Source organism: Panthera uncia, chromosome E1 (genome assembly GCF_023721935.1).
Source record: "Panthera uncia isolate 11264 chromosome E1, Puncia_PCG_1.0, whole genome shotgun sequence".
Classification (NCBI taxonomy): domain Eukaryota; kingdom Metazoa; phylum Chordata; class Mammalia; order Carnivora; family Felidae; genus Panthera; species Panthera uncia.
The window spans coordinates 193,445-218,861 of NC_064814.1; the positions used below are offsets into that span (position 1 = coordinate 193,445).

A 25,417-nucleotide genomic window follows, 5' to 3' on the forward strand; every position below is an offset into this window, starting at 1 on the left:
CTGAGCGCATGACCACGTAACTTCTGTCTTTGAGTCTGAAAGCCAAGCATAAAGACACTTAACAAAAACACACACACACACACAAATTGACCTTGCTTTCTGCCGTAGAGGGAGATCTTCTTGTGGCTGGTGGCAACTTTGATTTGCAGGCAGCACGTCCCATCCTTGGCTTCTGTCCGCCTCTATCTCTTGCCTGACCATGGCCCTGGCCATCCCCAGGAGCCCATAGCCATACTCTCCCGGGGCCATTCTCACTCAGAAGCTACTTAATTTGAAGCTCCAGGTTTCTTTGAACTACAAAATTCTTTGACTAGATGAGCTTGTTTCTACCTAATATTATTGTGGTCAGAAAGGAAACAGCATTTCATTCTGAATTAATGTTATTTTTATAATACATCAAAATCCTTTGCCCTAGGCTGCTGAGAATGTTGTTTCTTAACTGGGCATCATTGTGGAACTTCAGCCAGTCTGGGGACCTTGCACACTCTCAGGCAGACATGTGTGGAGGTTTCTGAGCCCTCCCTCCTGTGCACTGTGGGGTCAGGACTGTGTATCCACCCCTTAGGCTCCTCTCCTTTGCATCTCAAATACCAGCTGACTTTTGTTAAAACCAGCTCCTAGTGTTGGGCACCAGCTGTGAACTCTGTGGACCTTGACCAGAACGGGGCCTTTTGCAGGACATGAAAAGTGGTGCAGATCATGGCCACCAGCAGAAACACATCTGAGCTTGTTTATTAAAATAGCACATGGCTTTTTTTGTGTAATAAAGACCTTTTCATTCATCCCATCAGCAAGTTTTTCTTCTTTCAAAATGGTCTCGGGAGAACAAGGAGCTTCTCTGTGACTTACAGGCCAGTGTGTGCTCTGAAATCATGGGGTACCTGTCGTGTTGCTTGGTTTTGGGGCTTCTTTGCTCCTTGCATTTCTCCTGGAATTTCTAAGCTAATTGTCAGTGGGTGTGTTAGCTGTCTTCAGTATTCTGTATACTTGCAGGGGCTGACTTTATTCAGACACCCTGGGGGTGATTCTAGTTCAGGAAGTGGTAGAAACTTACTTTAGAATGTTCTTGAGAGACAGGAATTTCTGGGCAGTTTTGGTTTTAGTGAATATTGGTTTCTCAGTTAATCCCATGTTCAAATTTTAACCCTGGCATGTAATTGCTGTGAGACCTTGGGTGAAATACATAGCCTTTCCAAGCCTTGTTTTCGTTGGCTACAAAACAGGGATAATTTTAGCTGTCCTGCCTTCAACTATACAAGATTGTAATTAAAAAAAAAAAAAGTATATGTGAGCGTTTTGTAACCAGTGAAGTAATCGAAAATATAATTCAGTCTTGAGCAGACACTTCATTTGTTCTACAAGTATTTCTGTAGGCCAACTTCTAGAAAGTTGGGCTGGTCCAACTTCTAGAAAGGCATACAAGATGCCCCTTCCCAGTGGTGCAGGGCCTGTGTCTTAGGGATGTGTATCCTCAGATTGCTGGACGAGGCCAAGTGCCCTCTGGAGTACTTGCACACGGCAGTGTGCGAGCCATCGTGGGGACTGCCAGCATCTCCCTGCCAACTAACAGGGTTCCTGGTCCCATGGGTAGCATCTGCATTGCCTGTTCCCGGCTCTTGCCCATTTTGCTGTTGGCTTTTCTATCTGTTTCTTTCTTGTTTGTGGGTTATGTGAGTTTAAACTGTGTTCTTTGCCTCAGGATGATGTCATGATGCCTCAGAGGGTGAGACTGCAACTGGAAGCTGCTGCCCAACACCCGACAAGTGTAAGTCTAGGCATCTGCCCCTGGTGCATGTGCGTCCTGTGTCTGTTCCCAATGCGTGTGAGTCCTGGCATCTGTCCTTACGTGTGAGTCCTGATGTCTGTCCCTAACACGGGTGAGTCCTGGCCTGTGTCCCTGATGTGTATGAGTCTTGGCATCTGTCCCTGATGAGTGTGAATCCTGACGTCTGTCCCTGAATGTGAGTCCTGGCATCTGTCCTGAATGTGAGACCTGGTGTCTGTCCCTGAGTGTGTCTTGTGTCTGTCCTTAAGTGTGAGTCCTCTGCCTGTCCCTGAGTGTGAGTCCTACCTCTGTCTCCGACATGTGTGAGCCCTGTGTTTGTCCCCGAGTGTGAGTCCTGCGTCTGTCTGTGAGTTGTTGTCCACTCTGATGAAAGTGATGTCGCGGCTGTTTGCATTAAGGCTCTTCTTTAGGCTAGGACTGCCCCATCAGAGCATGAGCAGTGGCTCTTAGATCTCTAGACACTCAAGGCTGTTTTCCTGCGCACACAGGGCTTCTCGGTTTGGTTTTATTTTCATGAGCATTTCTGACGCCATGTGTAAAAGCACACACTGTGTCAGCAGCTTACAGGGTTATTCTTACTACCTAGAAGTCCTCAGACTACAGTTCTCAACTTCAGAAGGGCTTCCCAGTTGTCCTCCATGAGCCAGGACCGTCTTCCTGGGTACTCGTGGGGTGAGGGCCTCATTTCCTGACCGGAAGCCCCGTGTAGGGGAGGTGTCACCTGCCCATGTGGACCTGAAGGGCATCACAGACCCAGGGCCACTTGCCTCTGTATAGCTCCAGCCTGGTGGCTGATCCCAGAGCCTACGTCTGATCCTAGCACCCACTGCTTAAACGTCTGTGCCGAAGTTTTAGTGAAAATGTCTGAATTACTGTGATGATCACTGATTTTAGAAATCGTCAAACAGAAGGGTCTGCAGGACTGCTTAAACCAGCTTCCGTGCCGTCTACCCAGTGGGCGGCCTCTCTCCTGCCCCCGACTCCAGGTTCTGCTCCCTCTGCCACAGTGCTGGATCGGCGCCTGCACTGAAGCTTCTCCAGCATCACGGGCACACGACGAGCCCCCAGGGATCTGATTCTGGGCATCACGTGGGGCCTGAGCTCGGCATTTCTCATAGGCTCTGGGTGCCGGAGGGCTCAGGCTGTCCCCAGGCCATCCCCAGGCCGTGTGTAGGGCAGGGCAGGGCTCAGCAAGCCATCCTCAGCAAACCTGCACAGTGTGAGGGACTGTGAGAGGCTCAAAAGTGCACAAGATAAAATTTTCCAAGGAGCTTGAACAACTTTTGTGCATCCAGATGAATAAATTCTCTTCCAGCAGTTCTTTGTTTTGGAGCTTTGAATTCAGTGCACGGACTTTCTGCTTCTAAAGAAATTCAGCACCCTGTGCTTCCGTCTCTAGCTGCCCAGCCCCACACATGACTCTGTGACTCAGGGTCTTAGGCTGCAGGCACCTGGTCTGCCCTGTAAACACGTGTGCATGCTCCCCTCAAGGGGCTCTCACTCAGCTTGATGCTGAAGATCCTCAGTCCCTGAAGTGTAACTGCACTTACATTGCTTAAAATGACATTTTTAATGTAAACATGTCCTTGAAATATACCTGGAAGAAGATAAAAAATGGCCCCTCAGCTGCATCTTGAGAAGCTACTACAGTGCTCCTCAGGCTGGAAGCTTCCGGAAGGTGGGATGCATGGGAGGTTTGAAAGTGCCCAGTTGCACTCCTTCATTGAGAAGTGACCTCTCGGCTGGCATAGTGTCTTGGGGGCCACTGTGCGTCCTGGGGTCCTGACGGCAGGGGTGTGATGTCACTGGCTGGTGAAACCAGGCAGGCAGGGAGCCAGCACCCACAGCTTCCTCATGACCGCTCCCTGCTTGAATGGGGCCAGCCATGTCCTCCAGGAAGTCAGCTGGTCGCAGGTCTGAGTCACGGCTGCAAAACCCCTTCCTGGCAGCACACAGGTGATGTTTGAGGAACTGTAGGGTTAGGCTCCCAAGTGGGCACAAAACGGACCATGACAGACGGAAGGTTGCTTGTGGCCAGTGCTGCCTACATCCGAGCCAGACCCCAGAGCACAAAGGAAGTGGGAGACAGTGCAGTGTTTGAGGGCGTGAAAGCCAGGGTGTGCAAGGCACACCTTCGTAGGTGCTGTGGGGCTTGCACACGGCTCTGCAGCCTTCACCAGATCCTGACAGGAGACAGGGGTCGGCCAAGTGTTAGAACCACGGCTATGTACAAATACAGATTTCGTAGCAATCAGCTACCACAGCCCCCAGGAGATGCTTGCTAAAAGTTTACACAGACTCTTGAATCTCTGATGCTTTCTAGCTGGAAATGAACAGATGTCAGAAAGATGCTCTGACATACAGTGTCGACAGGTTACGGCTTCTTCTGAAAGCCCCTGGGGGGGGTGGCCCAGCACTCATCCCTCGCCCCTCAGCAAGCATCCTGTGAGGCTAATGGCGGGTGCTTGTGCCGTGGCAGGCAGCCGTCCTGAGATGCCACATCTCTTAGAGTGATGCTCACGTGGCAGGGGTTTAAAATATGCTCTGCATTAAAACTTCTGAAGAGTTTGTCACCAGTGTTGATGACTTAGAGAGTGAGATTTGTTCTCCATACTGCAGAAATCAAACACATTTTGCTTCGTTAATGGAATGGTTTTGGGTGGTTCTCCACGCATAGGTGCAAATGGATTGCCAAGTCTCGGGACACATAAGGAATTTGGGGAAAATGCACACTGTCATTTTGTCTTAATTAAAACATTAGTTTGCGTTTTTATAGGTTTTATAAAGTTCTAGGTTAGAGTTTTCCTTGTTAACCTCATAAATTTACTCGATGTTGTGTTCCCACTTTCAGGAGAAGCTGCTTGCTCCTGCTACGTGTCTATCCCAGCTACAAGGAGAGGCTAAGTGGCGGGAGTGGTTGCTCCTGTGTGGAGTGTAGACCGGGATGCCATACTCTTGTTGCCCCAGAGCAAAATCAGCAGAGTTGTTGCTGTGGGGCTGATTTTTGTGTTTTTTTTTTAAGTTTATTGATTTTGAAAGAGCGACTGGGGGAGGGGCAGAGAGGGAGAGAGAGAGAATCCCAAGCAGGCTCCTTGCTGACAGTGTGGAGCCTGATGTGGCAGAGCGGTTGGACAGCTACCTCCATTCTGCATCCAGTAACCTTCTTTACTTTCTGACCTTTTTTCCCAGCCAAACTGCTGGATCTGAGACACCCCCATATAAGCTCAGAAAGTTTCAAGAGCGTTTGTAGGGACCACACTCCAGGATCCCCTGCCATCTGCCCCGTTGGCAGCACATGCTCTCAAAGGAACCGGCCGACACCTCTCCAGAGCCTTACTCTAGCGGCTACTCTTAGGTGTGTGGCAGGAGGCAGTGCATCCCCAAAGCCAGCACACGCCCTTGGGTTCATTCAGCCTGTGCTTACTGAGCACCGCCTGCATACAGGGCATTGTGCTAGGCTCCTGTCACAGCGGCTCTGCCCCAGGGCATGTGAGTCTCGCGGCACGTGGAACATTGAGCATATGTTGTACTCGGTCACCGGAGACATCTCGCGCCAGCCCTCCTGCTTTGGAGGCGGGGGGTGGCTCAGGAGAAGAGCTTGGTGTCACGCTACAGACACGTCTTCAGGAAGAAAAGGTTTCCCGTGGTTTCTGCTCTGTGGGCCAGGCCACTTTGTTTTCAGAAAGTGTTAAGGCACACAGAAGTACCCTCCTCTTCATCTATAGGTGCTCTCACCACGGAAGGTAGATGTCACCTCACCCGCCCTCTTTCTCCATGTGAGACTCCACCCCACTTGGCTCTAGCCTTCATCAGAAGCCAGCATCTGGGCAAAGGGCTCACCGTGGAAGCAGCGTGAGCACCCGCGAGCCCACAAGAGCCTCGTCCGGCTGGACACAAGCACTGGGAGCGGGCTGCTATGCACCTGGCCCGTTTGTCACCCCTAGCAGCTGCTCAGGACGCAGCAGGCGTGGGGCGTGGGTCTGTGGCATCTGTGTGTGGAAGTTAAGCCCCTGTATCCATGTGTGAGCACAACTCTGAAACAAGATTTCTACTTCACAGCTTTATTTAAATTATTATTTTGAGAGAGAAAGAGGGAGAACATGATCGGGGGAAGTGCAGGGAGAGAGGGAGAGAGAGAATCCCAAGCAGGCTCTGTGCTGTAAGCATGGGGCCCAACTTGGGGCTCAAACCCACAAACTGATCAGAACCTGAGCTGAAACCAGGAGCCAGACGCTTAACTGACTGAGCCATCCAGGTGCCTCTCTACCTCACAGCTTTGGATCATTTTCCCTTTTTTCTCCCAGAATCTTTTCTGCTCAACAATCAGATGCAAAGCCAGTCTTGACAAGACCAGAAAATAGATACAATAGACACAGAAGTACATCTGGGTCAGATCAGGCCCTGGGGAGTCAGGAGCTGTTCTAACACACCTGTCTTCAGTGCATGGTTCTAGAAGGAGGGGACAGGCTCTGTGGGAAGTATGGGAAAAGCACATGCACCTGTGGCCAAGGGTGTTTTATCCCCGTTAGAAAATGGACAAGAGACATCTTACCAAAGAGGATGGACGGGAGCACATAAGCCACAGGAAGAGGGTCAGCCATCAGGAAACAAGGTTAGAATGGTGATGAGGGTCACCGCAGACCCGTTGGAAGGGCTGAAACCGAAGCCACGGCCACGCCAGAGGCCGGTGAGGATGTGAGAGCACTTGGTCACTCACACACAGCTGGTGAAGCCATTGTGGAAAACAGTTTGACACTTTCTTAGCAAATTAAACATGCAAATACCGTAAAACCTGGCAGTCATACTCATGGGCATTTACCCCAGAGAAATGAGGACATGTTCGCACAAAAACCTGTACGTGAATGTTCGTCGCAGAATGCTAGTAACAGCCCACATGTCCCGTAGTGTCTGTACTGTGCAGTGTTTTTCAGCCAAACAAGGAAAAACTGTTGTTGCACACAACAGCCTGGACGAGTCTCCAGAAAATTAGGGAGCGGAAAATAAGCCAGTCACAAAAGGCTACACACTGTGTGATTCTGTTGATTAAACGTCCTTGGAAAGACAGAATTACAGCATTGGAATAAGAGATCAGCACTGCCACTCACAGAGAGGGGGTGTGGCTGTGAAGCTGCAAGCGTTCCCTTTGCTGGTGGTAACTTGCAGTGGTTTTTCAAGATGTTACTGTTGGAGGCACTGTGTAAAAGATACACAGGATCTCTCTCAATTATTGCTACTACCTGTGAATCTACTGTTTTCTCAAAAAAAGTTTTAAAAAGCCCATCAGCAAAAAATGGCAAGCAAGCAAAAACTTTCTCAAAGCTCTTCATTAGCACTTATGCATTAATATAAATTAATCACTCTGCATAAGTACTATAGAGAGCAAGATGTAAGAAATTCAAATATCGTGGTGGAACTTTGGCTGATTTCTTAATAAGGAGGCTGATATGGGTCTCAGCAACCACTGTAAGGTGGAGAGAGCAGAGTCTGGGGCCAGCCTTTAGCACCCTTACAGGAGCTCTTTGAGCCTCAGCAAGGGGTGGGCCCTGTGCTGCCCAACGTCCTCCCTTGAAGGGGGCTCCCTCCTGCAGTGCCAGACTCAGATGCCTTTAGTGGGGACCAGCCTCTTCCCACAACTGACTCTGACTCTGGAGGACTGGACCCTTCACACAGCAGTCATAGACCTATTTCAACATCCTGCAGGCAGACACTTAAACAGAAGTGCAGATGGTGTCCCTAGGTTTCAAGCTCTGTTGGAGGGGCGAACCGGGGCTGCTGGGGGCCAGGGGTGCAGAAGCAGGGATGTGCACAGGGAGTCATGTTGTCCCCCAGAGGAGGCAGGGCCAGGCTTTGAGGACCAAGGGTAGGAGGAGTGGTAAGAAAATGGTACATTATGGGAAGGGTGTTGCACTGCAGAACGAGGATTCCTTCTGGGATGGGGAGGGCCTGTCTGCTGGTACCCTTGGACTCTTGTTTATTGAGAGGTTACTGCCTTCGGGAGGCTGAGTCCCGAACATTATGGAGAAATGGGACCGTTTGGATTTCCTGCCCAGGAAGCTGCAGCAGAACCTTCTCATGTCTGCTGCAGTTCTGGCTCAAGAAGAAGTTACTGGAAGCACCTGGATGTCCGACCTTGTGTACAGGTCATTGCAACTTGAACGCATTAAGGGGGAAGGGTTATCTGACAGTTCTAACCCAGAGTAGTTTATCGGGTGCTGCTGGAACTGTCCGGTGTGGGGTCCGCCCGGAACTCTGCACTGAGTGGGTGCCTTCCCTCTCCCCTTTACTCCCAGAAGTTTTCCCCGATCTAGTGTGGGGTCTCAGTTCCCTGCTGGCTGTGCACACTTCCACCAGGTGAGACATGTAGACAGGCGTGTGCGCACGCGAGCTCACAGTGACTTTGTTAAGTTCTGTTTTGTTTCACAGATTGTAGGTTGCCAGGTGAGGAGAGACCCTCCCAACTCCACTGAGCGATACACAAGGTGGATCAACCAGCTAGCGCCAGACCAGCTTCTCACTCAGGTACTCCTGCCCTCGTCTGGGAGCCCACCCGTGTTTGCCCACCTCCTGAGTGTGGCCTGGCAGACACACACTGGAGACATTGGAGAGGGGGACAGTGATTCAGAGGAGCCTGGCCTGGGAGGGAGCTGGAGCCAGCTGGCAGGTCTGAAGGCCTGGCTGGAGCCTGGGGAGGGTGCAGGTGCAGCCCAGCCACACAGGCCCAGGTGGACAGGGCGGGAGGGGGGCAGGGATGGGGCCAGGCTGTGGGAGGGAAGAGGCATCCAGGAAAGGCCATCCCCAAGGCAGGGTGCACTGGAGCAGGGCAGTCTGAGGGAGAGAGTGTCTGGGTGGCCCAGAAAGAGAGGAGGCAGGAACAGGTACTCCGGTCCCAGCTTTGGGTCTGCCAGATGCTGGAATCACTGGGTTTTGCTTTTAAATACTGTTTCCTCACACACACACACACACACACACACACACACACACACACACACAGAAGGTGCTTTTGCTTTTAGATTTTCTTGTCACATTTTGAGAACATTCCATGAATGGATATTTACAGACACCAGTGGTTAAAGGCCCAGAGAAGCTAATTTGTGTTTTAGTTGCTCCTAAAGCTGAACAGGCAGGAGAAGGAGCCAGTGTTTGGGTCCTGTGTGGCCTGCATGCTCCACTCAAGTGATGCGGGGGCCTGGAGGCAGGAGCTCACGGATGTTTAGGTGCCGGCAGAGGCTTGGCGGTGGGCTGGGGGCAGTGGAGTCCACACTGGAGTGTCTGGAGTGCCTGGCTGGAACGGAGAGTGTCCCCTCGCATGTGGAGTGTGCAGGGACTGCTGTTCCGAGCCTGGCAGTGCACATGGCCTCCCCTCCAGCTGGTAAGGGCCTAAGGGCGTGGCACAGCTCGAAGCAGCAAAAGTCCATGATGCAGAGTCGCTGAAACCATGGAGGTCTGGTTGCAGACTTACAGGGTGTGTAAGCATCACTACACGTGTGGAGAAGCAGCAGGAGGTCTGTGGTCCCTGCTGCCACGCTTGGCCTGGTCCTTCCCTCCACAGAGAGGGGCCGGGCCTGCAGGGCTCACAATTCTGGGAGGTGCTGCCTTTTTACAGACATGTTGTCAGGATACCCACTTGGGTTTGCTTTTTTTTTTTTTTTTTCTCAACTAACTCTGAAGAGCTAGCAAGGGCTTTCCTGTTCCTAACTGGGGATTAAAATGTCATATTCAACGTGAAAGCTTCTGGCCTCCAGTCAACCCAGAACTCCCCCCAATTTGGGGCACCCAGAGGCTCCTTGCACAGGGCCAGGCTCGGCCTGGCACCAGCAAGGGGTCTCTGGAAATACCCCCCTCACTCCCGAATATTGGTGCACTGGCAGCTGAGTGTGCCGTCACCCCAGTGGGAGAGACTACTGACGCTCCTGCGTCTGCCTGTGTGTGACTTTCTGGTAGAATGTGAGTCAGGCAGGAACTATGTAGCTAAACACCGAGGGTATGATTTAAACGCAGTGGGCACATTTTCAGCCGGAAATTCGAGTTCTGATTGGAAGGCTAAGAAGACTTAAGTATTAGACATCATAGAAATAACTAAGAGTCCTCTTAAGTAGTGTTTTTCTTTACCAAGTTAGGGGAAATTAAAGTCTGAGGTTTCTCAAGACAAACTGAAAGAAGCTATGTGTTCTCTGAACCGTTTCTCAGATCCTGCTCATCATGTAAACTGACCCACGTGTGAGGTGGGAGCCGCATGATTTGGTATTTGGTGCTCGCTTTACGCCTTCGGCGAGGTGCTGCTCCCAAGGGACCTGCCTCTCCTGACTCAGGGAGATCAAAGGGGGGGCCAGACCAGACCCCACTGTGCCCCGAGGCCATGCCCGGGGCCCTGGTCCTGCCCAGGCCTCCCACCAGTCCACCTGGCAAGGCTAAGTGACAGCAGCCTTGGGCCGATTTGGAAGATGGGGGTGGGGGGGGCGGTTAGGGGTGCTCTCCTGTCCTGGGGCGGCTGGTTCCCAGCTTTTCCTTTTTCATGTGAGCAGCATCGACAGCAAGACCGTTAGACTCACTTGGCTTGTGCAAAAAGACCACGTTTCACTTACTCATCTACCTCAGTGTGTCTTTCCCGTGAAAGCGTGTCTGTCCTTCATGGCACAATGAATTGACCCAATTCTAATCAGCATTCACGAAACTTAAAAACATAATTTGAAACAGACTAACCTGTACTGTTTTTCTTCATTTTCTCATTTAAAAGGAGCATCACCAACCCGTGTCCGCAGTACAGATCCATGTAAACTGGCAACTTTCAACATGTTAGAGAAGTTAGCGAGTTCTCTAAAACATACTGCTAGGGTGAAAGGAAACTTTTTACTAATGTCTGTTTCTATTAAACCCAGAAGCCACAGATTTTGGATTTAACATTAAAGTTTATTCTTGTTGCTATGTGGGTGTTACAGTGTCAGAATACTGGAACATTTGTTATCTGTGTAAAGATAGTCTTCCAACAAATTAGAAATAAGGATAATAAACCACAGGAATCTGGAAATGAGTCACACAAAACTCTGCTCTGTTTCTCTGAGAAGAATTCATATCACTTCCTGGTAAGATACCACTAATGAGGTCTGTGAATTTCATTAGATGGTTCATTTTCTTTAACTCACAGGCTTTTCCTTTCTAAATAAAAACTAATCTCGTTTTAAGTCTATAATCCTTAGTTTTGTCTTAAACGTTTGAGTACCAACAGCATCTAAAAGGATCAGTCTGTACATATAGGTTCCTCGTGGGCCTCTCTTGAGGTTAGACTCTACTCAGGACAAAGGATGGCCAGAGCCCTTGGTGTTTTGTTTCCGTGTGTATGCTCCCGGAGGCACACTGGAATAGGTTTTTGCCTTTTAAGACCTACATGGGATTTATTTTTGCAAAGTGCACTTGGCGTTGGTGGCAAAACAAGGGAAGAAACCAAAAGCAAACCCCCAGGTCCCCGGAATAGCAGCATCCGAGCCTCACCTGGAAACCCCTTCTTTTGACAAAATTCTAAGAAACTGGATTATCTGATTTTTCAGTCGGTGACACATCAGAACCAGAAGAAAGGGTGACAGCTTGACAGTGAAGGAGACATAATCGAAAAGGAATCCGAGAGTGAGAGCCAGGAGCTCCTGGGACCTCCTCACTGCAGCTGCGCTTCCCCGGAATGCCGCCCCCTCCCCTTGCCTGAGTGCGCGCCTTCCCCGGGCGCCGCCCCCTCCCCTTGCCTGTCGTCCTCGTCCCGTGACCTGTGCGCGCCTCCCCCTCGCCTTACCTGTGTGCGCCCCGCCCCCCTCACCTGTGGTCGTTCGGTACCGGTCCTGGTGCGCTCTCTGTCCGCCGGGGATTCCGCGGATGGAAGGGGGCCTGGGCGGGGGCCGGGGGCTCTGCGTGGACAGCCAGGTGCGGGACGCTGCCCGGCCGCGGCCGCACACCTGCCTCTCGGGGCCTTGTGCGGCTCAGGTGTCCAGTCCGCTCGGCCACCCGCTGGTGCGCGCAGCTCGCGCGCCCTCTGCCGGGGCCTGTGCCTGAGCTTCAACTGCGCGCAGTGACCTAACCCGCAGAGTATGTTAGGCCTCTTGGATCTGTTGCATTTGGTTCCAAGAATTCTAAATTTGTTGCGGGCCTGCCTCGGGAATTTTCTGTACCTCATTCAATCACAGCCTGTTCCAGGCGTAAGTAATCAAAGAAGCAATTGTTACTTAAATTGAAGCCAGCGCGCCACTCATTACCAGTTAGACCAGGGACTGGCTCGGGGGGCCAGATCTGTTCTGCTGCCCCTTTTTGTAAGTGAAGTTTTGTGGGCACACCACCATGCCCACGGTTGTGGCTGTTTCATGAACGGCAGTGCTTAGTACCTGTGACACAGAGCTAGGCCGGAGAAGCCTGGAAGTTAGTATCTGGCACTTTACAGGGAAGGCTTGCCTACCTCGGGTTCGGCAGCAGTGTGGTTAATTTGCCAGCACCTGGCTGTAACGTGGCGTTGGTCAGCCTTCTCTGTGCCGGCAAGTGGCCTGAGACGCTAAGGAACCTCTCAGGGACTCAGCCCTGGGGCAGGTGGTAGCGTTAGCACCACTTCTCACAAGGGGGCTTGAGGCCTGACAGCGTGGGCAGGGCCGGGCATGCTGGCTTGTTTTCACCACCTTGGCAACCACCCCTGACACTTGTCTGCGAACAGCAATAATCCTTGAGAACGTTTCAGCTGCGTGCCCTTCTTGGGATGCATCCTCTCTCTTTCACAAGAAACAGGCCCAGCGGCTCGGTGGCTGGTTCATTCTGTCTTCTTGCTCTCTCTGTGTGGTACCCAGCTGCCCTGGAGCGGTGGCTCCCGCCCCGCAGGCTGCAGTCGGGTGGGGCCGAGGGCGTGCGTATCCGCGTGTTCCCAGAGCCCGCACCTTGAGAACCACAGAGAGAGGACAGGGCAGTGGTCATTGCCCTCTGTGGAGGCCTCCTGCCACCCTCACCCCTGGGTGCTGGCCTCAGGGAGCTCTGAACGTCTGCTACAGTAACCTGTGATGTGCATTCAAGTTGTGTGGCATGGCTGGAAATATTTCCTAAGAAAACGCTTTCCCTCGAAATTTTAAAATTTCATGACTTTCTCCCACCCCTCACCTGCCCTTTAAAAACAACAAGTTTACTCAGCAAACCTGGTTCTCCTCTCCATGTGCTTTAACTTATGTAATTTTAATGACATGGCCAAGCAAGCGTTGTGCGTCAGCAGATAAATGTGGTCACCTGCCATCCTCTTCTCTGGCCCCTGACACTATGGTAACTGTAGCTAAGGCAATGTGTACTGTAGTAAATACAGAATCGTAAAAAGTGGAAAAGAAAAGCCATAGCGGGGTCTGTTGTGAGTCCTTTAAATGATTCGAGGAGCTAGCCTGCAGGGAGTCGGTGTCCTCCTGGCTCGAATATGGAGGTGCCCAGAGGGAGATGAATCCACCAAGGTAAAAGCCTTCCCTCCGGAGGAAAGAGAAACATGCCAGTCGAAGTCACCCCTCTCCCCGTCCTGCAGGTTCGTGCTGTTTGTTCTTATCTTGGGCCTTCTCCTGAAGAAGGAAACTTCCTTGGGTGTCACCTGTGTGTTTTCAAATGGCCCTTTCCTGTTTGCAGCTTAGTGGAGGTAAAGCATGAACCATAAACTGTTTCGTTGAGTCAGGTGTGGTCCAACCTGGAGAATTATGGCAGGCAGGGGCCCTTGAAAGAAATGGGAGGTGCTCAGTAGATGTTAGTCTGCTCTTGCATGGTCAGACCGCTCGAACCGGGTAGAAGGCTGGAGTCCTGTGTTCTCAAGTGTTTCTGAGCGTTGACTGAAAGCAAAAGACAAAATGCAGCCTCTCAGAGGTGGGTTGTGGGAGATGTTACTTTGACAAGTAACAAATGGCAGTTGGATGCAAAAGCAAAGAGCTTGATGAGCCAATTTGTCCTTTGAGTTTTGAAAACAATTGGCTTGTTCTGATGGGACCGAAAGAAATAGCCACCAGACTCGTGCCTTCTTTGTTCTTTCTGTTCCGTCACCTTTCAGGCAGAATGAAGGGTTGTGGAGAGGAGTTCCTGTCAGGCTTGCCTAGTGTGGCCCCGAGCCCTGGACACCCTCCGTGCACACGAGGGCCCCCTCCCAGGCTCCTGAGGAGAACAAGATGGTTTCCTTGAGTCAGTCCTGCCCCTGGACCCCCGGGTCTCCCAGTGCGCCCCCTGGGTCTGCAGCCCACAGCCCCCCATGGGCCTCGCAGAGATCACACCGAAGAAATGATGCAGTACACAAGGCAAGGACTCATTTTGTTAGCGTTTTCCCTACCCCCCTCCCTAGCAGCCCAGTGTCCAGAGTTCACGTGAGCCCAGCACAGGGATGTTTCCTGGCTCCGACCGCACTGATGGTCATGCTGAGTGTTGCTGGTTTTTTTAAACAACACAGATTTATTCATGGCGTACAGCTCTGGGGGTCAGAGGTCCAGTGTCAAGGTGTGGGCAGGGCTGTTTCCTTCCGTTTCCAGATCTGGGGCTGCCGTTTGACTCTGTTTCCGTGGTCACCTCTCCTTCCCTCTCTTTAAGGAAATCATTTTAAATTGTGGTCAAACCTATGTCACACAGCTTGGCACTTCAGACAGGCCATAGTTCAGACCCTTCCAGAAACTGTCCCCGCCCAACGTGGACTCTCCCAGCCCCCGGAAACTTCCGTCTGCTTTCTGTCTCTAAGAATTTGCCTCTTCCAGAGATTTCCTGTGAGTGGGGGTCATACAATATTTGTCCTTTTGTGTTTGAGTTATTCACATAACGATGTTTTCAGGTCTATCCATGTTATAAAGCGTCTGAATTTTCTTCCTTTTTATAGTTGAGTAATATTCCATTGTGTGAAAGTAGTGTCTATACCACATTCTGTTTATCCATTTGTATTCTGATAGACACTGTGTTATTTCCACCCTTTGGCTGCTGTGAACATTGTGCCACGTTGTCTGAGTCCCAGTTTCGATTCTGTTGGGCAGACCCAGGAGTGGAATCATGGGCTCTCATGACAATCCCACGTGTAATGTTTTGAGGAACTTCCAGACTTTTCCACAGCTGCTGCCCCATTTTACATTCCCACCAGCAGGGTGTAAGGGTTCCAGTTTTCTATTTCCTGTCAACACTTGCTACTTTCTGGTTCGTTTCCCGTCTAATGAGCGTGAAGTGGTATCTCATGGCGTCTACGACTGGTGATGGGAACATCTCTCAAGTCCTCGTTGGCTATCATGTGTCTTTTTTGGGAAATACATTTTCAAGTCTTTTGATCATTTTTAAAATTGGGTTACTTGTCTTTCGTTGAATTCTAGGAGCTCTTTATATATTCTGGACACTAGACCCTTATCAGGTGTGTGATTTGCAGGTACTTCCTTTCATTCTGTGAGGCATCTGTTCACTCTCTTCACAGGATCCTTTGAAGCAGAAAAGCTTTTAATTTTGATGAAGTCCAACTTACATATTTTCTTAGGTTGCACATGCTTTTGGTGTCACATCAGGAAACCCTTGCTTAATCCAAGGTCACAAAATGTTTCCTTCTAAGAGTGTTACAGTTTCGGCTCTTCCATTTGGATCTTTCATCCATTTTGTGTTCGTTTTTGTAGATGGTATTGGGGAAAGGTCCAACTTCATCATTTCATGTGGACACCCAGCTTTCTCAACACTGAACAGTCTTGGCAGCCTCACTGAAAATCGGACCATTTTCCAGGGTTTGTTTCTGGACTCTGTTCTGTCTGCGTGTCAACACCACATTGTAGCTTTGTGCTAAATTCTGAAATTTGCTTTTTCATGGGAAGTGTGAGTCCACCAACTCTGTCTTTGCTTTTCAAGACTGTTCTGGCTGGGTGCCTGGGTGGCCTAGTCGGTTAAGCATCTGACTTTGGCTCAGGTCATGATCTCACGGTTCATGGGTTCAAGCCCTGCAGTGGGTTCTGTGCTGACACCTCAGAGCCTGGAGCCTGCTTCGGATTCCGTGTCTCCTTCTTTCACTGCCCCTCCCTAGCTGCACTCTGTCTCTCCCTGTCTCTCAGGGAGAACATTTAAATAATAATAAGTAATAATAAAGATTGTTCTATTTTGGGTCCCTTTAAATTCCATGACTTTTACAATGGGGGTTTTCTTTCCTACAGAAAGCCTGTAGGGATTTCCATAGGAGGGTGTTGACTCCTAGGTCACTTTGGGCAGTGTTGTTACTGCCCCAGAGGCCTGATCCCACTCCCCTCAGGGCTCTGACTCCAACCTGCACATATAGACGCTTGGGAATGTAGAGGCTGGCATACTGTGGGCACAGCTTTGTTAAGATTTTAAAGAAGTTCTTTATTTAACCTGTTGGAATCACAGTTTTTCTGTATAGGGAATAAAGTCACCACAATAAATATTTTCTTTGAGAAAATATGATTATATGTAATGCTTTCTAATAAGCTATATATTTACACCACCTTTCTGCCCAAGGCTTCTCACCCTCACTGAAGGGCTGGTGTGGGATTAGCCTGGTCAGTTTGGGAGTGGTGTAGACATGTCAGACCAGCAGAAGCGGGTGAGATCCCTCCTGGCCTTGTGCCCAGTCAGGGCTCCTCTTTGGTTCAGCCCAGCTGCTCACAACTCACAGAGAACATGAAGCTTGTTGGCAGGCCCCACATGTCTCTGGGCCCTGGGCTGGAGGCCTCACCTCGTCCCTGCCCTCACAGGTGGACACCTGGCCTCACCATCGCCTGCTCCCCACTCTTCCCCGGGCCTGGCGAGGGCTCCCCTCCTGAGCACAGTCTGCTGTGCTGTGGTGGTGGGGCATCTGCCGGGTGTAGATTTCAGACCATTCACCACTGCTTCCAAGCCCTGATGAGCAAAACCCCACCTTTGGCGGGGTGGGGGGGGGTCATTATGTTTTATACTACTTGAATCAGATACTTCTTTTTTTTATAATTTTTCTTTAATGTTTATTTTTGAGAGAGAGAGCGTGGGCAGGAGAGGGGAGGGGAGGAGAGAGAGCAAGACACAGAATCCGAAGCAGGCTCCAGGCTCCGAGCTGTCAGCACAGAGCCTGATGCGACACTCGAACTCACGAACGGGGAGATCATGACCTGAGCTGAAGTTGGACGCTTAACTGACTGAGCCACCCAGGTGCCCCAAATCAGATACCTCTTTAAGAGAAAAACGTTTAATGATTTAAGGTAAATATATTAAATGAAAACAATCGTGACTTAGTCAAGGCTGTGTTGTCTGGACTCTGTCGTGTTAGGGAAAGCCTTCTAATCTGGCCTTTGTTTTTAATTCTGCCTTTGATTGTTTAAAAATCTCCAATCCTGGGATGTTCATCAGAAAAAGTGCTTGGTAGAGGGTTGCATTCACTTCACTGGGAGGGACTGTTAGGAGGAGGCCTCCACAGTCCCCAAACCTGTGCTCAGGCTCCAAGTCAGAGCCGCCTTCCCCGGAGGGCACAGCCCAGCCACGGGGCACCCAAAACCTCCCTGGATATGGTGAAGATGTAACTCAGGCTGAGTTGTTTTGGGACAGGATGCCAGTTCCGGGGAGGGGTGATGATGGGGAGTGTAGCCCCAGACCCGGGAGCCCCTCAGTCTGCCTGCACCCCTGCCCCTAAACAAAGGTCATAGGTGAGGAGGGCCTGGGAGTGATGGGTGGGATGGGAGGCATCTCTGTCTTTGTCCCTTGCAGGATGAGAAATACCACCAAACGCTTGGGAGACCACTGTCTTGTTCCAATAGGATTGGGGGTGGGAGGGGTCAGTGAGACGGAGAAGGTGTGACACTTTAAGAAATGCCTGGAAAGAAGCAGCCCTGAAAAATTACAGGTGTCCTGCCCTCGACAATTTGTACAACCTGAAATGATCCATATCTGTTAGGTGTTAAGGAAATCTCTCTGTGTCGCTGGAGGTTATGATGTGTGAGACACGGGAAGTTTGTCTCACTGGGCTTTAGGGCGCATTCAGAGAAAACACCCTTTCTTCCCTCCCCCAAGGGGAGGTTGGAAAGATGAATTTGGAGGTCAAAGCACAGAGAAAACCATTCTGCAAAACACCAGGAGAAAATAAGGCGTAAATCAGAGCCACCAGGGAGAGTGCAGAGCGGGACTCCTGAGCCCAGCCTGCTGGCTTCCCCCTTGTTCTCGGGCACATGTGACCGGGGCGGGGGGGGGGGGGGGCCCAGTGACCCCAGTGAGAGACCCCAGAGAAGGATAGTACAAGGCCTGTTCTTAGCACAAGCCTGGTGGGACGAGGACACGGATGCCTCTGCCTGCACTCTCAGGTTCCCTTGGGTGGCAATGACCAGAGCGCTTCCAGACCATTGCTTTCCTACACAGGGGCATTGCGTGTGCCTCTGGGTCAGTCCCTCTGCCCCTGCCCAGCCAATAGGCTGTTCCTGTGGCTTGTGCACATACTTGCTGAACATTCGCAGGATGCTTGGTTAGCGCAGTGCGGGACAGGTGCGCCTTGCTGGCGGGGGGGGTGGGGCGTGCACACCAGGGCTGAAGGCAAGCCGCAGGATGCTCTGGGGTGGGGGGCTGAGAATGAGGAGCAGGACCCACTGCCCACGTCACAGATGACCTGGTAACCTGGGACTCTGCGTCTCCCTCTCCCTCCCTGCACCACCCCCCCACTCCCTGTCCCTCTCAAAAATAAACATTACAAAAAGAAAAATGAAATTTCCAGGATACTCTTGTTGCCCAGCTGCACAAGCAACTGCCAACACCTTCGTCCCTCAGAGTGTGGGGCTGCAGAGCCGGCAGGACTGGGGGAGCCAGCAGGTCCGGGAGCCGCCCCTAGACTGGGGAAAAAACCCCTGTGTGCAGCTGGGAGGAACTGGTCCTGGGTCACCCTGCGGTGGCCTGAGAACTCTTGAAATGTATGGAATCGGTAGCATTCGGAGGCAGTTTTACTAGGACTCCCTTCTCTCTTATACGGGCCCCCAGGAAGGCTGTGCACACGTGTGCAGACACGCACCTGGCCCACACGGTTCCAGATCCACTGTGTACGTGCAGACTAGCTGGGTCTCATCCCCCCAGAGCGTTCGCACTCACGTCTCTGTCCCTCTCTCTCAGACACACACGCACTGCCACACACACCCTGCCCTGTGAAGGGCAGACCACCGCCTGGCGCCGGCCTGGCGTGGCCACCTTGGCTCATTGCGCACACGGACGGGCTCACCGGTCCGTGCGTGTGGCACACGTGCCTTCCGCAGCTGTCACCTCCGCAGGCTGCGCCAGAGGGCACGACCCAGAAGGGGTCTTTGCCCACACGAGGAGTTTGGGCTCTGATGAGAAGCAGCTGTTGCGGAGTGGGGGCCCTGCGCCCGCAGCCTGGGAGGCAGTGAGATGCACACAGTCTCTCCGTGGGCCCCGCACTGTCCGTGCTGTCCTTCACACGTGGCTCACACCCCAGGGGTCACGTGCATCCTGCAGCCAAATAGCCAGGTTGGCAGAGATGTTCTGAAGTCTGAACCACTGTTTTCTGAACCACTCACTTCCTCCAGGTGGAGCAGGGGAGTTTGGTTTGGCTGCAGACATTTCTGGAAGTCAGTCAAGTGGGGTCACTGAACCCCACCCCTCCATGCACCCACAAACTGCCTCTGGGGGCCACTGGCCTTCACCCCTTCTGTGGTTCCGGAGGGTGAATAAACACAAGGGGCCTGGTCAGGGGCATTGAGTCCACAGGCACAAAAGAATGTTAGCGTCACAGCTGGCAGAGCTGAGCGCCCTGCACGGCTTTCCTGCAGCAGCCACATCCCCGCGTGGGGCTGCCCTGCCCTCCGTGCAAAGGGCTCCCCGCGGTCCCTGTGAGCCTTGTCATGGCAGGCCCGGCACGGCCACACAGCACAGGGACAGCCTCTGAGCCCTCCTGGTGTAGAGACAGGTCTGTCCTCCCAGCCTGAGCCCAGAAGCTGGCAGGCAGATCACACACCCAAGTGGGAGTGTTTTTGTCAGTGGCTGGTGGTAAGTGTCTCAGACCCGGGCTGTGCTTGGGAAGTGGGTTCTGGAAGCATCCTGAGGGAAGGGCGTGTGTGCAGGCCAGGACCTAGCCGGCACAGGGGCCAGAATTCCGGTGCTCATGACAGCTCACAGGGCTGGTGGGGGTCACGTGGATAGGTAGAGGACGTCCGGTGTGAGAGCACGGCTCCAGGGGCACTCGAGGCTGCCTGGTGGGTGCAGGCAGGAAGGCCATGGCCATGTGGGTGGAGGGACGGGGTAGGAGGGAGAAGCTGCTGTGGTGCCTGGGGCCGACATGGTCATCCAGGGGACAGTGGCCCAGGGGACCCACGAGGAGCCGTGAGTCCAAGGTGTCGTTTTTCAGTAGATCCATCACGTGGTCCACACATAGGCACCCTCGGTGCAGGCTGCGGATGTCTTAGCACACTCCAGAAGGTTCCCTCAGAAAGGACCACTGTGCCCCAGCGGCCCCGCCCCTGGGCGATGGCGAGCCCACTGTGTCCGCACCAGCGCCCATGTCCTGGGGTTCCTCTTCAGCGGCAGTCTCAGCCGCTACCCTCGCACCTCCTTGAAGCAGCTGAGCAAGCCTCTTTCTCACTCTGGTTCTGCCGTCTCACGGAGTTGTGAGATTTCTTTCGGACCCTGGAAACACGTCCCTCATGGGATCTGTGTGCCTGATGGACACGTACGAGCGTTTCCTCTTGGTCCCTGGTGGCCCCTTCGTTTTCGTATCACATCTTTCAAGGAGGTGACGTTTTCAGTTTTGATGAAATCCGGTCTGTTAATATCTCCTTTCTATTTTGCAAAATTGTGCCCTATTTTATAAAACTTGACTATCCTCCGGCCACAAGTGTGTTCTCGTTTAGGATTAGGTTTAGGATTCTAGCACCTGTGTTTAGTTAGGTCTGTCATATACTTTGAGGTAGATTTTGTGTGTGGTGTGAGATAAGGGTTGGTCTGTTGGTCTTAGATCCTGGGACCTTTTGCTAAACTTCTTGTGTTGTGTCCCAGCCTTTGTGGATACTCTTTTCTCTGTGTTTCTGTTTTCCTGGGTAGAACTGGTACAGTGCTGAGTCGCGATGGGAACGGGCTTTCTGGCCATAATCCCGACCCAGAGACAAGCCCTCAGGATTCCACCCACAGGTGAGATGTTGGCCATGATCAGGATGAGTACTCTGAGCAGTACCTTGACTGGGTGTTGAATTCTGTCAAATACTTTTTTAGTATCTATTGAAACGATTGTATGATTTTTTTTCCTTTTTGGTGATGATGGGGTAAATTGCACTGATTTTCAAATATTAAACCAAACTTAAACATGTAGGATAAATACCGCTTGCTCAAGACATGTGGTGTGTATGTGTGTGTATCTGGTTGGTAATAATCTGTGAAGGGTTTGTGCATCTCTGTCCATAAGGGACTTTGCTCTGTGGTTTGTGGTATATTTGTCTGGTTTTGGTGTCGGTGTATCAAGTTAATGCTGACCTTTTAAGATGGGTTGAAATATGTTCCCGTCCTTTGTTTTATGAAGGCGGTTTTGTGAGATTGATACTCTTCCTTCTTTACTGTTTGGTGGAAGGTACCAATAGTTTTGAATTATGAATTCCAGTTTTTAATAGATACAGGGCTGTGTAGATTTCTGTTTCTTCTTAATCATCTTCTGCGGGATTTGCTCATTTTATCTAAGTCATTTAATTTATTGGCATAAATGTGTTAATAATTCCCTTACTCCTTTATTAATGCCTGCAGGCCATGTGATTTGCTTTCTTTTCTTCCTATTGATTTGTGTCCTTTGTCTTTTGTTTTTGTTATGGAAGTTAGAGATGTGTCGCTCTTGTTGACTTTCTTCAAGTATAAGCTTTGTTTCTGTTGATGTTCTTTAATTTGTTTTTTTAATGTTTGTTTATTTTTGAGACAGAGACAGAACATGAACGGGGGAGGGTCAGAGAGAGAAAGAGACAGAATTCAAAACAGGCTCCAGGCTCTGAGCTGTCAGCACAGAGCCCGACGCAGGGCTCGAACTCATGGACTGTGAGATCATGACCTGAGCCAAAGTCGGATGCCCAACCGACTGAGCCACCCAGACGCCCCATGTTTCTGTTGATGTTCTTGATGGCCCCTTTTCTATTTCATTGATCTCTGCCCTTATGTCTGTTACGTCCTTTCTTGTATTTAGTTTGAGTTCACTTTGCTCTTTTTCTGTCTTCTTGAGGTGGGAGCTTCAATCGTCAATCTGAGACCTTTTTTCTTGTATAAGCATTTCACACTACAAAATTTTCTCTGTTCTGGCCACACCCCACAGTTTTGATGTGTTGCTTTTTCATTTTCATTTGGTTCAAAATATTTTCTAATTTTATTGTGATATCTTCTCTTGGACCCCTGGGAAGTTTAGAAGTATGTTGTTTTAATTTCCAAACAGCTGGAGTCCTGCCTGTGGGCCCGCCAGGCTGGCTGCCTTTTGCAACAGCACCTCGAGGGCGTCAGAGCCTCTGGGCAGCCGCCCACCGTGGGCCCCTTGCGCACGACCCTTGCACCCCTTCAGGGGAGGCCTGCCACGCCGGCCGGGCTTCCAGAACTGCCTGCAGGCCCCTTCCTGCCCCCTGCCTTGGCACCCGCCCCACCACCGTCCCTGCTGGTGCACCTCAGTGCCCCTCCCTGACCCTGGGAGCCCATGAACAGCAGGCACACCTGTCCCTGGCCTGATGCTCAGCCCATTCTGCTGAGGGCCCCATCTCTCCCTTCAGAGTGACCACCATCCCCACTCAGTCTTTGGCATGCGTTTCTTTCTCCTTATTTCACAGGCCTGCGTCACTAAAGAATGCACTGGATAGCTTTGCAGACAGATACTAAGTTCTAGCCGATAGAAACATAACGTGAGCCATAAATGCAAGCCAAAATAGAGTTTGAAATTTTTTAGTCGTCATATTAAGAAGGTATAAAGAAGTAGATGGATTTAATTGTAATATATTTTATTTAATGTATGCAAAATACTATCATTTCAATGTGTGATCGATAGAAAAATATCAATGAGATACTTTACACTCTTCATACTAAGTGTATTTTACTCTCACGGCACATCCGCTAGGCCCAGCTTCATTCACGCACCCGTAACCCGTGTGCTTGGGGACCAGGCTGCTTGTCTCAGCTCAGCCCCACTACCAAGTTGAAACATCCCTTCAGCTGCAGCCAACCTGCCAGAAAATGCCTCTGGATTTGTGGCAAGTAGGAGCTGAACACAGGAAGCTGGGGTTTTGTTTTGTCAAAGTTCACAACTAGCAGTATGAAACCGGTTTTTTTGACAGTCAAGGAAGTTATGGGACACATTTGTTGGGACTGGTAGAAAATGCTGGCATTCAGGAGCCCTTCGGTGATGTCTGGCAATGGGGAGCCCCTGGATTCCAGGACCCTCGAAGCCCCTCCAAAAGCACCAAAAGCCTGATGTGCAGAAAGCAGGGCACAGGGTCCCAAAGGCCGCATAAGCTGCCTCGGGTGCAGCTTCCTTGGTCTCAGCAGATACCTTGGTGGTTCAGGTTTGTGCCTCAGCCACAGGCCCAGCTCCTTAGCCGGCTGCAGGCCCCACTGATCCGATCTCTGTCACCGGAGGTTAGAACGGCTGTCTTAGGATTTTGTGGACGTGGAGACTTGCCCTCTAGAGGCTGCCTGCCTTTGCTCGGCAAAAGCTGTTGGTGTCTGTCCACGTTGCTGCTGTGCCTGCAGCCTGTTCTCCAGCTGCCATGGACGGTCCCTTTGTGTGGCTGTTCCACGGTGTCCTATCACTCATTGCAGAGCGTTTAGGTTGCTTCCTGTTTTTTCTGTTGTGTGTAAAGCTGCTTTGAACATTCACGGACAGGTTTTTTTGTTTGGTTTTTTTTTTTTTCTTTTTTTAGTTATTTATTTTTGAGAGAGACAAAGCCTGACTGGGGGAGGGGGAGAGAGAAAGTGAGAGAGAGAGAGAGAGAGACAGAGACAGAGAGAATCCCAAGTAGGCGCTGCACTGTCAGTGGAGTCCCATGTGGGGCTCGAACCCACGAACTCAATGGACAGGTTTTGTGTGGACATATGTTTTTATTTTTCTGGGACCCCCAGGAGTGGAGTGGCTGGTTGTGTGGAAAGTCTGAGTACCTGCTCGGCCGCTTGCAAGGCGGGTTATGTTCACTGTCCTCTCCTCGGAGTGTAACATCTCACTCGGTATTGTCAGTCTTTAATTCTGGCATTCGCAAGGCTGTATTGTGTTTCATTACAGTTAAATCTCCCTGCCCCTGGCATCCAGTTACCTAGACGCCAGGAGCTCCCACCCCAGGTATGACCACTAAGAACGCCTCCAAACATTTCCAAATGTCCCCCTGAAAGTGTTACCTTACATGGCAAGGGGGTCTTTGTAGACGTGACTAAGGATTTTGAGATGGGAGACCATCTTGGATGGTGCAAGTGGGCCCTAAGTGCACCACGAGTGTCCATATAAGAGGGAAGCAGGGGAGTCACCAGGCCGTGCCAGGAAGAGGGGGCAGGCCAGAGCGGAGGTCCAAGGGGCATGCGGCTGTTGTGAGGAGGTCAGTCCTCCCCCGACTGACCTGGACACTCACACAACAGAGTCACCACCACAGCAGTTTTTGTAGAAGAAATTGGCCAGCTCGTTCCAAAATTTGTTGGAAACGCAAAGATTTAGAATAGTCAAAATATATGTGGACAAGAGCAGAGTTGTCGGCTAGCGCTACCTGACTCCAAGGCTGTGTGGTGCCAGCACAAGGAGGGACCCACAGATCCCTGATCAGATAGAAGGGCTGCATGGCCTGGTGCAAAAGATGTCATTGGGACGTCCGCACATCCACGCACAACAAAACCGAACTCGAGAACCTTACACACAGATTCCTGTGTCGAAACCCTGGCCTCTAACATGACAGAGTTGGGGGGCCTTTGGGAGGTGATTGGGTTAGAGGAGATCCTGAGCGTGAGGCTGGGACCAGTGCCCTTGTCAGCTGGGAGGCCCTTCTGTTGTGCGCGTCCTGGTGGCCGGAGTCCTGGTGGCTGAGGTGAGGGGTCCTGGCTCCACATGTCTTCTCCCCAGGCCCTCCCACCCCTAGAACATCAACGCAAAGAATTCTGCTTCCTGGTGTCCACCCGTGGCTGGGCAGCAGCGAGAGCCTCTTTGGCCCAGACCAGGCGTCGGGGCCACTGGCGGCATGGCTCCCAGAGAAGCCTGGAGGCCCTTCTGCCCTTCATTGGGCTGCCAGAATAGCAACTGAGCCCGGGACCCAGCCCCTGATGTGCTGACAGCCTGGCCTGGCTGAATCAGGGGTCAGGGCTGGGAGGTCTGCCCTGGCCACTCAGGCACATGATGTGGTGCTGGGAGCGGCCCAGACCAGCCATCCTTCAAGGAAAGGCTGTTTTTCTTCCAAGACCATTTCTTCCTATGAAGAGTCTCGGGGAACTTCAGAGGCAGGGTACGCTCACAAAGCATAGGACGCCTCCTCCCTGTGTTGAGGGGTAGTCACTGGCCTTCCTCGGCCCCCACAGTCCCAGCTCACTGCCCTCTGGGAGCCCTTCTGGACACACTCCACACAGCATCAAATTCAAACACGGAATTCGTTCACAGCCTGAAGCGTGTCTAGAACTGAAGACTGGCAAATTTCCAAAAGGCCATCAAACCCCGAGGCTCTGTCCTGCCAGCCTGCCCCCTTCTGGACCTCTGATCTCCCG

The 25,417-nt window shown here is 51.5% G+C and overlaps 1 protein-coding gene across 1 annotated transcript in view; it reads left to right on the forward strand.

Annotated features, from left to right (window-relative positions):
• The window catches only part of B3GNTL1 (UDP-GlcNAc:betaGal beta-1,3-N-acetylglucosaminyltransferase like 1), a 93,913-nt gene that overhangs the window by 42,144 nt on the left and 26,352 nt on the right, over positions 1-25,417 (forward strand). The window contains exons 5-6 of the mRNA XM_049635395.1: positions 1,700-1,765; positions 8,210-8,305. Coding sequence (XP_049491352.1) covers positions 1,700-1,765; positions 8,210-8,305 — 162 coding nt within the window. The remainder of the gene's footprint in view (positions 1-1,699; positions 1,766-8,209; positions 8,306-25,417) is intronic.